General features: G+C 41.4%; 1 protein-coding gene across 1 annotated transcript; it reads right to left on the bottom strand.

Annotated features, from left to right (window-relative positions):
- Nucleotides 1–2,906: 2,906 nt before the first annotated feature.
- Nucleotides 2,907–12,814, bottom strand: LOC128689716 (pneumococcal serine-rich repeat protein-like). The gene is made up of 6 exons (XM_053778108.2): nucleotides 6,505–12,814; nucleotides 5,977–6,126; nucleotides 4,831–4,943; nucleotides 4,334–4,449; nucleotides 3,763–3,884; nucleotides 2,907–3,116 (listed from the first exon to the last, which is right to left on the bottom strand). The coding sequence occupies exons 1-6, from the start codon at nucleotides 12,773–12,775 to the stop codon at nucleotides 3,061–3,063; spliced, it is 6,828 nt and encodes a 2,275-aa protein (XP_053634083.2). The 5' UTR covers nucleotides 12,776–12,814; the 3' UTR covers nucleotides 2,907–3,060.

The following is a 12,814-nucleotide window of genomic DNA, read 5'->3' on the forward strand; positions in this document are numbered from 1 at the left end:
GCCTAAGCGAAGAACAAACTGTAACAATACCGCGACAGCCTAGTTGATGAAGCTGTAGGACCAAGCCGTCTTCGGTAGAGTACCTGGGTGTCGTGGAGCCGACAGGCTGACGCGATGCAAATTAAAGAAAATGCAACGAATAACAATCTACCATGAACACTGTTATTGTCCGTGCACTTGGGAGCCGTCACCACCGGTTGGTGACTCGTTCCGTGCAGTGGCTGCTGTCTGGCTATTACATACTATAGATTCTGGAGTTGAATGTGAAATATTGTGCTCGAGCCCGTTGTCCATATCTACTCTGCCAGGTCTGGTGTGTTTGTGTGTGTGTGTGATTTTATTGGGACAGCGTTTCGCTATGGTAAGAGCTTCATCAAATCTTGAAATAGCTCTAAAATGAGCGAAATGTTGTCCCAAGAAAGGCTTCTGGGGCGTGTCTCTCCTTTACTAGTTATAAGATAATGAAACTACCCAGTATTCTTAACTCATTCATTAATTACAGATATAAAAATAGCAGTTAGCACATTATTGATTATATATATATATATATATATATATATATATATATATATATATATATATATATATATATATATATATATATATATATATATATATATATATATATATATATATATATATATATATATATATATATTCAGTCTTCAAATACAAAAATACAACTTAACTCATTTGCCGATTATATTAACATCTCATCACCCGAATACTCCCAAAAGTAAATCCTTGCATAAGAAAGCGCAAAAATTAAAACACTATTAGATAAATATGAAATTCACGATTGAGAAACCTGCACATTTCGGCCTCAGTGAGAGACCCTTTTCGTATACATGCCTCTGTTTCGTACAGTCCACGTGATTTCCACTTCGCATCGGTCAGCTTAAGAGGCTTTAATTCAAGTCTCCTTAGAATATAATGAGATGCTAATGCTTAATAAGGCTTTACAAAGCTTAACAATCAGGTGAAACATTGTCATATATAAACATTGCCATATATAAACATTGTCATATACGAACAATGTCATATATAAACACTGTCACATAAACATTGTCATATATAAACATTGTCATAAATGAGCAATGTCTTATATAAACACTGTCACATAAACATTGGCATATGTAAACATTGCCATGTATATTGTCATACATTAACGTTGTCATATATAACCATTGTCATATATAAACACTGTCATATATAAACATTGTCATATATAAATGTTTTCATATATGAACATCGTCATATATAAACACTGTCATATATAAACATTGTCATATATTAATGCTGTCATATATAAATATTCTTCCCGATGCAGAATATGTACCTTTCAATGTATATACACTTGGTGCGTATATCTTAGTATATATACATCGAGACGTATGTATCTCTCAGTATGGACACAGATTTTTGTCTCTCAGTATATATTAATAGAGAGATGCTTAGCAGCATATATACATCAAGAAGTGCATATCTACCTGAATATATAAATAGATGAGTACCTCTGAATATGCCTGCACTTAAGAGTATGCATATCTTAGTATGTATACTCGGAGTTGTACATCTTTCGAGATATATATATATATATATATATATATATATATATATATATATATATATATATATATATATATATATATATATATATATATATATATATATATATATATATATATATATATATATATATATATATATGTATATATATGTATATCCAAGAATAGCATTACTTTCACTCAGTACGGCAGCAGACACATAAATACTACAATAGTAAACAAAAGGGTCAATCTTTGCTCTTTTTCAACTATTTTTTCGGAGAATTAAATCATTCTTTTTTGTCGGTCCATAATTTCTTATAAGGCTGTTGTTCTTGTTTTTATATCTTTTTTTTTTGTCTTCTTAAAGTTGGCTAATTTCATGAGCTCCCTTTTTCTGGGATCCTCTTTTTTCACGGCATGTTTTTCCTCTTACGTAATTCACGTTCTTTTGACTCCTTGTTTCCCCCCCCCCCATCATGTTCTTTTTTCTTTGTTGGTCTTCGTTGTTTTTAAGGTTGTTTTTGTTGTTATTGTTGTAGTATTCATCCGGGCAACTTTTGTTTTAAGGATCACTGGCGTGGCTAGTGAAGTTTGTGTTGGTGGAATTCTTGTCAAGTCGTCAGTTTTGCTGATGCATTGGTAGTGTAGCGACGGTGTGTGTGTGTGTTTGTGTAAATGAAAGACGTTTCGCCCACCAGGGACTTTACTGTATCACGTGAATTGACACAGTGCCTGGTGGACGAGACGTTTTCTAAGTATGATAAGTAAAAGGACACAAATGCAACTAATGTGACATTTTATTGTGGGCTTGTGGCAACGTTTCGCTCTCCAGGAGCTTTGTCAAGCCGGTGACGGCTTGACAAAGCTCCTGGAGAGAGAAACGTTGTCACAATGAAATGTTACATTAGTTGCATTTGTGTCCTTTTACTTAACATATTGTCGGTAATTCTACCAATAATAATACAGACTTCTAAGTAAAAATGGCGTAACTCGCATTGTGTTTCATAACCAGCATTGTGTCTTATAACCAGCATTGTGTCATCAACAGCAATCGAGTATTTCCGATCACCTCTCTTTTTTTTTATTCCCCCAGCTATATAATTCCGGTCACCCTTATTTATTTTCTAGTCACTTTTTTATTTCCCGTCACCTTTTTTTTATTTTATTTCCGATCATATTATATATATATATATATATATATATATATATATATATATATATATATATATATATATATATATATATATATATATATATATATATATATATATATATATATATATATATATATATATATATATATATATATATATATATTATATTATATTTTCATATTTTTACTTTGAAGGGTAGAAATATTCTTTTATCCACATCCGTTGCATCCATTATATCACGGAGTTGATAGAAGGCTGTAGTTTCAAGTATATTCTCTCATAGAGTTGATTGGACGCATTCACGGGTATAGTCTCTCACGGAATTGATAGAAGGATGCATCGATGTGTGTAGTGTCTCACGGATTTGATGGCGGAAGGTATCGACGTGTGCAATTTTTCGGTGGGTCGATAGCTGTGGAAACAACAATATATAACAGGTAACTTTTGTGTTTTGAGTGGCTAGAAATGGACCACATAAAAATATAGAAATAGAGGAACACTGCAGTAAGCCTACTGGATACAAAGGTATATGAAACCGATAAGTATTGGGAGAAAAGAGACAACATGAAATCAGATGTGGCGTATTCCACTAAACATGTCCTAAGTGATCGATTTTTTTTTTCACTAGAAGGTCTACTGATCCTTGTTGGACAAGACCTTCTCAAATCCAGTACATATATTTGTGGCAACCTATTTTTAAATCTACCCAAGTTGACTCAACTTGACACATTTTTTTCACTCATTAACAACTCTATTGCCAAGCTGCCAAAAATGAGACTTTTACTGTACTAAAGATACAGAAGCTTTATTTTGCCTTTATTAAAAGATAGGAACTTTTGCCTTATCAAAAATACCAAACTAAACGTTACCAACAAGTTACCCTCACTCCATGGGATTCGTAAGCACACAAGAATGAAGCAGCACTGCAGCAGGCCTACTGGCCCATACTAGGTAGGTCTTTCTCCAACTCAAACCCACTAAACAAAAATAATTGTCAAACGCCCTCTTCACAGGCTCGACACTTCATAGAAAACTATACAAAAGAAGATCAATATTACCTATGACGAAGATCTTGTAGCCTCGGAGCTCCTTGTGTTTGTCTGAGTGGAAAGTTACCGTAAGGAAGTTGCTTTCTGAGACGAAATTCCAGTCTGGCGGTGGGAGCTTCTTACCACACATCCTGTCAGGCAGAGATCACGGTTAGTACAGTTTTGGTTAGCTGTCTGCATCTTTGAATCTTCTATTTTTTTTTTATTGTGCATTTGTTTTGTTTTTTTAGTTTCATTTATCGTTGATTTTTTAGTAGTTTTCATGTTTTTTTTTTTTTGGTGGGGGGGGGCTATGTGTACGTGTGTATAGCCTTTCACTGGATCTTCTTTTTTCTTTTATGCACGCACACACACACACACACGCGCGCGCGCGCGCGCGCGCACACGCATACACACACACACACACACACACACACACACACACACACACACACACACACACACACACACACACACGCGCACACAGAAGCTTGGACTCGACCCCTGCAACCTCAACTAGGTGAGCACACACACACACACACCCTCTGACACCCCTATTTCTTCACAGAAAGGTAAGAGAAGCAACAGCATCATCCCTCACCTCACGCCGTACCGACCCGCCAGATTTTCTACTTTCAAGTAGTCCTTGACACAAGTCCGTGTGTACTTAATCTTCAGAGTGTCGATCACCAACTTCACTCGCTTCCCTTCCGGTACCTGAAAGGAACAATCGATAAGAGAACACTTGCTAAGAGAACACTCGTTAAGAGAACAATCGCTAAGAGAACACTCGTTAAGAGAACAATCGCTAAGAGAACACTCGTTAAGAGAACAATCGCTAAGATGTTTAAGAAAATGTCAAAATTAAAATTTAGTTTTTATATCAAGCATGTTATATGGAGATTTCATTTTCTTGTAAACTGCATTTGTGGGTCCTTACCATCGAAGCGCTAGTTGACACTATTATATACGATAGACAGAGCCAAAAGTTGCAAGACAAACATTAACTCTCATAACGTTTCACTCTCTGGGGGTTTTGTCATGACCAAATTAAGCTCTATGCTGAAGCTTTATAATATCAACATCAATAAGGCTCACCGTGATGTTAAACTGGCAGTGGTAGTTGGACGGGTAGGGTTTCGGGTAGTTTGGTGAGGTCACCACACTGACGGGATGGGTTCGAGTCACCAGCACATCAAAACACGAAGGATCTGGGTTGTAAACGGAGGGTAACCATCAGCATAGGTCAGTACAAAGATGCACAGAACGTTATTTATTCTTTTTGAGCCGAAATATCGTAATTTTATGCTTTTAAACACTGAAAATGAAGGAATAGAGTCAGATTCGTTGCTGGTTTCTTGGGAAATAGGCAAGAATGTTCCCAAATCCATCAGAGACGAGGGTCATTAAGACTGTATGTAAACTCTTCACCACCAAACAACAGAACTTTAATCAGAAAATCAGAGATTACATGTTGGTTAATGGAGTTTAAGGCTGCAAGTAATTTTTTTTCACTATGAAACAAGAGTACTTTAATCCCTAAAATAGGATTATAGTAAATTCTCAGCATATGCATGCTGACAAAAAAAAGTGAGTTAAAGGTAAGCTTTCGATCCCATACCAATTCTCAGATCTTCATAATTTATCACAGTCAGAATTATACCAAAATACGAAATAATTCCTTATAAATGTTTAACTCGTGAATTAATTCAGCAATAATATATAAATGAGATCTAATTTCATTTTTTATTTTTTATTTCTTATTTTCTAAAAAACTATTAATTGTAGAAATAAACGTGAATTACATTCAGACACAATATCTACCTGGGGTTATACGAGAGTATTTATAGTCAGAAGATCAGGTGGAGAATTGAGATGATCTACCGGGTTTTTTTGGGTACTTGCAGTATCAAGTTGTAGAATTTCATGTTCTTTTGGGATAGCGATGAAGAAGTTTTTGGCGAGTGGTTCTATGTTTATTTCAACCAGAACAATTTCTATAAATAGCTCACGATTATTTGTCTACAAAATTAGACTCTTAACCCCACCCGGTAGATCAGAAGTCTCCAGGACTATAAAAACCTTAGGTAATCTTGACTTGAAAAAGCCCACTGTGTGGGTGAAATGTCAATAAAATATATACGGAATTTCCATTGTGTCGGTATTTTATACCATTTATTTCCAAATATAACGGAACTGATGGTTAACAGATATTGAATAAATCTCTGAACTGAGTGTACACACCTGGAGTGGTAGTAGTGGTGGGTGAAGTGGTGGTGGTAGTGGTGGTAGTGGTGGTAGTGGTTGTCGTGGTTGTCGTGGTTGTCGCGGTTGTGGTACGTGTTGGTAAGATGACAGATGACGCGGAGAAGACATTCGCACCTAAGGAGGAGCCTACACCCAGGCAAGCCAAGTAGTTATGAGACGAGGAAATGATGTACTTAAACTTTAAAATAAAGATAATAATAAATGGCAATAATAATAATAATAATAATAATAATAAATAATAATAATAACAATAATAATAATAATTAAAATAACAATAGAAGAAAATATTAACAAAAATAAAAATGTTTAAAATAATAACAATTCTAAAACTACGACTACTACTACTACTACTACTACTACTACTACTAATAATAATAATAATAATAATAATAATAATAATAATAATAATAATAATAATAATAATAGTAATATAATATTAATAGTAATAATATAATATCAATCAAAATTTAAGGAAAAATGTTGACATAAAAACACAATACTTACACATACTGAAGCTCCCAGAGCTTGACCTGAAGGAGATAAAGCTGCTGGTGGGTCTACTACTGAAGTTCGTACTGATAGATGAATAACTGCTGATGCTGCAACTGCTGAAACTGGCATTGCTGTAGATGATACTGACGAAGCTGGTAAGGCTGGAGCTGAAAGTACTGTTGAAGCTAGAATTACTGAACATGGTACTGCTGAAGCTAGCACTACTGAAGCTGGTACTACTGAAACTGGTACTGCAAAAGCTGAAACTGCTGAAGCTGGTACTGCTGAAGCTGGTAGTGATGGAGGTGATACAAATGGAGCTGGTACTACTGAAGCTGGTGCTGCTGACACTGGTAAAGCTGACGCTGGTACTGCTGAAGGTGATACTGCTGGCGTAGATACTATTGAAACTAATACTGCTGAAGCTGGTGCTACCGAAACTGATACTACTGGAGCAGGTACTGCTACAGCTGGTACTGCTGGAGCTGGTACTGATGGAGCTGATAAAGCTGGAGCTGATACTGCTGGAGCTGGTGCTGCAAGAGCTCATACTGTTAGAGGTGGTGCTGCTGGTGCTGCTGGTGCTGCTGGTGCTGCTGGTGCTGCTGGTGCTGATACTTGTGGACCTGGTACTACTGGAGCGGGCACTGCTGGAGCTGGAATTACTGGAACCGATACTGCTAGAGGTGGTACTGTTTAAGTTTATACTGCTGGAGCTGATACTGCTGGAGCCGGTACTCCTGGAATTGACGTTGCTAGAAGTGGTACCGCTGGAGCTGATACCGGTAGAGATGTTACTGTTGGAGCTGATACTGCTCGTACTAGAAATTATTGAAATGATGATACTGGAGTTGATACTGCTAAAAGTGTTACTACAGGAGCTGATACTGCTACGAGAGGTACTGTTGGAGCTGAATCTGACGGAGCTGGTGCTGCTAGAGCTGATACTGCAAGACGTGGTACTGCTGAAGCTTATACTGCTAGACCTGAAACTGCTGGAGCTGGTATTGGTGTAGCTGATACTGGTGGACTTGGTACTGCGGGAGCTGATACTACCGAAGCTAATACTGATGAAGCTGATACTGCTGGAGCTGGTACTACTGGAGCTGGTACTGCTGTAGCTGGAATAGCTGGAACTAATTCTGCTATAGATGGTATTTCTGGAGCAGATACTGCTGGAGCTGAAATTGATGGAGCTGATACTGCTTGAGCTGGTATTCGTGTATCTGATACTGCTGGAGTTGATATGCTTGTAGCTCATACTGCTGAAGCTTATACTACTAGAGGTAGTATTGTTCAAGCTGATACTGCTGGAACTGGTACTGCAGAAGCTGACACTGCTTGAGATGGTACTGCCGGAGTAGAATCTACTAGAGCTGATACTGCTCGTACTGCAACTGATACTGCTGGAGCTGGTACTGATCGAGCTGATACTGCTGGAGCTGGTACTGCTCGAGCCGGTACTGCTGGAGAAGGTGCCGTTGGAGCTGATACTGCTAAAGCTGACACTGATGGAGCTGGAACTGCTGGAGCTGGTACTACTGGAGCCGATACTGCTTGAGCTGATACTGCTGAAACTGATGCTAATGAAGCTGGCACTGCTGAAGCTGATGTTGCTGAAGTTGATACTACTGAAGCTTGTAATGCTGGAGTTGATACTGCTGAAGCTGGTACTGCTGAAGCTGATACTGCTAAAGCTGGTACTGCCGAAGCTGATACTGCTGAAGATGGTACTACTGGAGCTGATACTTCTAGAGCTGACACTGCTGAAGTTGGTACTGCTGGAACTGATACTGCTAGTGCTTATACCGATGGAGCTGATACTACTGGCCCTCGTACAAGGGGAGCTTATACTGCAAGAGCTAATACTTCTGGAGGTGGAACTACTGGAGCAGATACTATTGGAGCTGATACTGTTTGAACTAATACTTCTGAAGCTGGAACTGCTGAAGGTGAAACTGCTGAAGCTACTACTACTGCACCTGGAACTACTGAAGCCGGTAGTGCAGGAGCTGATACTGTTGGAGCTGGTACTAGTGGAGTTGATGCTGCTAGAGATGGTACTGCTGGAGATGGTATTGCTGTACGTGGTACTGCTGGAGTTGATACTCCTGGAGCTGGTACTACTGGAGCTAGTACTACAGGAACTGATACTGCTGGAGGTGGTCCTACCGGAACTGATGCTGATACAGCTGTTACTGGTGAAGCTGATACTGCTGGAGCTGATACTGCTAGAAGTGATACTGCTGGAGAATGCGCTGCTGGAGCTGGAAATGCTTGAACTGATACTGCTGGAGCTTATACTGCTGGAGGTGATAATGCTCCAGCTAATACTGCTAGAGCTTATACTGGTAGAGCTGACATTGCTACACATGGTACTGCTGGAGGTGGTAATGCTGGATCTGGTACTGCTGTAGCTGATACTGTTAGAGATGTTACTGCTGAAACTGGTATTGCAAGAGCTGATACTGCTGGAGCTGATACTGCTGGAGCTGCCACTACTGAAGCTGATACTGCTAGAGCTGGTACTGCTAGAGCTGACACTCCTTGAGCCGGTACTACAGGAGCTGATACTGCTGGAGATGGTACTACCAAAGCTGATATTGCTGAAGTTCATACTTCTGAAGCTGATACTACTGACGCTGATACTGCTGAAGCTGGTACTACTGGAGCTGGTGCTACTGGAGCTGGTACTACTGGAGTTCATTCTGCTTGAGCTAATACTGCTGCAGCTGGTATTCGTGGACCTGATACTGTGGAAGCTGATACTGCTGGAGCTGAAGCTGCTGAAGCTGGCACTGCTGGAGAAAGTACTGCTGAAGCTGATACTGAAAGAGGCCATACTCCTAGAGGTGGCACTACTGGAGCTGGTACTGCTGAAACTAATGTTGCTAGAAGTGGCACTGCTGGAGTGTATATTGCTTGAGTTGGTACTGCTGCTGCTGGTACCGCTGGAGCTGATACCGGTAGAGATGTTACAGTTGGAGCTGATACTGCTCGTACTAGAAATTATTGAAATGATGATACTGGAGCTGATACTGCTAAAAGTGTTACTACAAGAGCTGATACTGCTACGAGAGGTACTGTTGGAGCTGAATCTGACGGAGCTGGTGCTGCTAGAGCTGATACTGCAAGACGTGGTACTGCTGAAGCTTATACTGCTAGAGCTGACACTGCTGGAACTGGTATTGGTGTAGCTGATACTGGTGTACTTGGTACTGCGGGAGCTGATACTACCGAAGCTGATACTGCTGAAGCTGCAACTACTGAAGCCTATACTGATGGAACTAGAACTAATGAAACTGACACTGAAGAAGCTGATACTGCTTGAACTGGTACTGCTTGATCCGGTACTGCTGGTGCTGGTACTCCTGGAACTGACAGTACTGGAGTTGATATTGCTTGAGCTGATACTTGTGGAGCTGGAAATAATAGAGCTGATGCTGAAGGACGTGTTACTGCTGGAGGTGACACTGCTGGAGCTGATATTGCTGAAGCGGATACTACTGGAGCTGATACTGCTGTACCTGACACTGATGGAGCTGATACTGCTGGAACTGATTCTTATGAAGCTGGCACTGCTGGAGTTGATGGTAGTGAAGCTGGTACTGCTGGAACTTTTACTGCTGGGAATGGTACTTGCGGAGCTTACGCTAATAGAGCTGGTACTGCTGGAGCTGGTATTGCTGGAGCTGATGCTGGGTGAGCTGATAGTGCTGGAGATGGTACTACTAGACCTGATTCCACTGGAGCTGGTACTGCTGGTTCTGCTTGTAGTGCTACTGCTGGAGGTCATACAGCTGATGAGTGTATCACTGGGGCTGATGTTGTTGGAGCAGATACTGCTGGAGCTTGTACTACTAGAGCTAATGCTCGTGGAGAAGGTACTGCTACAGCTGGTAATCTTGGAGTTGATACTGCTGGAGCGTTTACTGCTGGAGCTGATACTGATGGAGATGCTGCTGCTATTCGAAGTACTGATGGAGCTCGTACTGCTGGAGGTGGTACTGCTAGAACTGGTACTACTGGAGCTGACTCTGATATAACTCGTACTGATGGAGCCGGTACTGCTGGAGCTGATGGAGCTGGAGCTGATATTCATGGAGAAGGTACTGCTGGAGCTGATACTGCTGGAACTAGTAGTGTTGGAACTGACACTACTGGAGATACTACTACTGTAACTAATGCTGCTGGAGCTAAAGCTGCTGGAGGTGGTACATCTGGAGCTGCTACTGCTGGAACTGATACTGCTATAACTGATACTGCTGGAGCTGATACTGCTATAACTGATACTGCTGGAGCTGATGTTACTGTAGCTAGAAGTGCTGGATATGATATTGCAGGAGCTGATACTAGTGGATGTGATACTATGGAAGCTCTTATGGCTTGAGCCGGTATATTTGGAGGTGGAACTACTGGAGCTGATAATTCTAGAGCTGGAACTAATAGAGCTGATTCTCATGGAGGCAGAACTCATGGAGCTGATACTACTGGACCTGATTCTACTGGAGCCGGTACTGATGGAACTGATATTACTAGAGTTGGTAGTGATGGAGCTGGTACTACTGAAGCTGATACTGTTGGACTTGGTACTGCTGGAGCTGACACTGCTGGAGCTGGTAGTGAATGAGCTAGTACTAATGCAGTTGAAACTAATGGAGCTGGTACTACTGGAACTGATACTGCTGGAAGTGGCACTGCTGGAGCTGATACTGCTGGAACTAGTAGTGCTGGAGCTGACAGTACTGGAGATGCTACTACTGTAGCTAATGCTGCTGGAGCTAAAGCTGCTGGAGGTGATACATCCGGAGCTGCTACTGCTGGAGCTGATACTGCTATAACTGATACTGCTGGAGCTGATGTTACTGGAGCTAGTAGTGCTGGATCTGATATTGCCGGAGCTGATACTAGTGGATGTGATACTGTGGAAGCTCTTATGGCTTGAGCTGATACATTTGGAGGTGGAACTGCTGGAGCTGACAATTCTGGAGTTGGAACTAATAGAGCTGATTCTCATGAAGCTGATACTACTGGACCTGATTCTACTGGAACCGGTACTGATGGAATTGATACTGCTAGAGTTGGTAGTGATGGAGCTGGTACTACTGAAGCTGATACTGTTGAACTTGGTACTGCTGGAGCTGACACTGCTGGAACTGGTAGTGAATGAGCTGGTACTACTGCAATTGAAGCTAATAGAGCTGGTACTGCTGAATATTATACCGCTGGAGATGGTACCACTTGAGCTGGTTCTGCCGGAGCTTAAGTTAATGGAGCTGGTATTTCTGGAGCTGATACTACTGGAGCTGATAGTGCTTAAGGGGGTACTGCTGAAGCTGATACCGCTGGATCTGATGCTCCTGGACCTGGTATTGCTGGAGCCGATGCTGCTGAAACTGATACTGCTAGAGCTGATACTGCTGGAGATGTTACTGCTGGACCTGGTACTTCCGGAGCTGGTGCTACTGGAGGTAGCCCTGCTGGAGCTGATGCTGATGGAGTTGGTACTGCTGGAGCTAGTACTACTGGAGCTGATACTGCTGGAGCTGATGCTGATGGAGTTGATACTGCTGAAGCTAGTACTGCTGAAGCTAGTACTGCTGGAGTTTGTACTGCTGGAGCTGGTGCTCCTGGAGCTGATACTGCTGGAGCTGATGCTGCTGGAGTTGGTACTGCTGGAGCTGGTACTGTCGGAGGTGAAGCTACTGGAGTAGGTACTCCTGGAGCCGGTAGTACTGGAGCTGATACTGCTGGATATAATACTGCCGGAGCTGATATTTCTGAAGGTGGAGCTGAGAGAGCAGATACTGCTGGAGTTAATACTGCTGGACGTTGAACTGCTGAAGCTGATAATTCTGAAACTGGAACTAATAGAGCTGATTCTGATGGAGGTGATACTGTTGGAACTGATATAGCTGGAGGCAGTACTGCTGGAGCTAATACTGCTGGACCTTGTACTGCTGGAGCTCTTACTCCTGGAGCTGATTCTGCTGGAGGTGGTACTGCTGGAACTGATGCTGAAGGTGGTACTGCTGGAACTGGTACTGCTGGAGCTGGTACTGGTGGGGCTGATGTTGCTGAAGGTGGTAGTGCTGGAGCTGTTAATGCTGGAACTGGTACTGCTGGAACTGGGACTGCTGTAGCTGATGCTGCTGGAGTTGGTACTGATGGAGTTAATGCTGGTGGAGGTGGTACTGCTTGAGTTGATATTGCTGGAGCCTATACTGCTGCATCTGGTACTGCTAGAGCTGCGACTGCTGGAGCTGCTACTGATGGAGGTCATATAGCTTGAGCTTGTATTACTGGAGCTGATGCTGTTGGA

The sequence above is a fragment of the Cherax quadricarinatus genome, chromosome 22, assembly GCF_038502225.1.
Source record: "Cherax quadricarinatus isolate ZL_2023a chromosome 22, ASM3850222v1, whole genome shotgun sequence".
Taxonomy (NCBI): Eukaryota; Metazoa; Arthropoda; class Malacostraca; order Decapoda; family Parastacidae; genus Cherax; species Cherax quadricarinatus.

Coding starts and splice junctions, on each gene's coding strand:
- LOC128689716 (XM_053778108.2), bottom strand. CDS start 12,775: ATGACCTCCATCAGTAGCAGCTCCAGCAGTCGCAGCTCTAGCAGTACC. Junction 4,450..4,830: donor ACTGCCAGTTTAACATCACG/GTGAGCCTTATT, acceptor TGTTCCTTTCAG/GTACCGGAAGGGAAGCGAGT. Junction 3,117..3,762: donor CTACAAGATCTTCGTCATAG/GTAATATTGATC, acceptor TTGTTTCCACAG/CTATCGACCCACCGAAAAAT.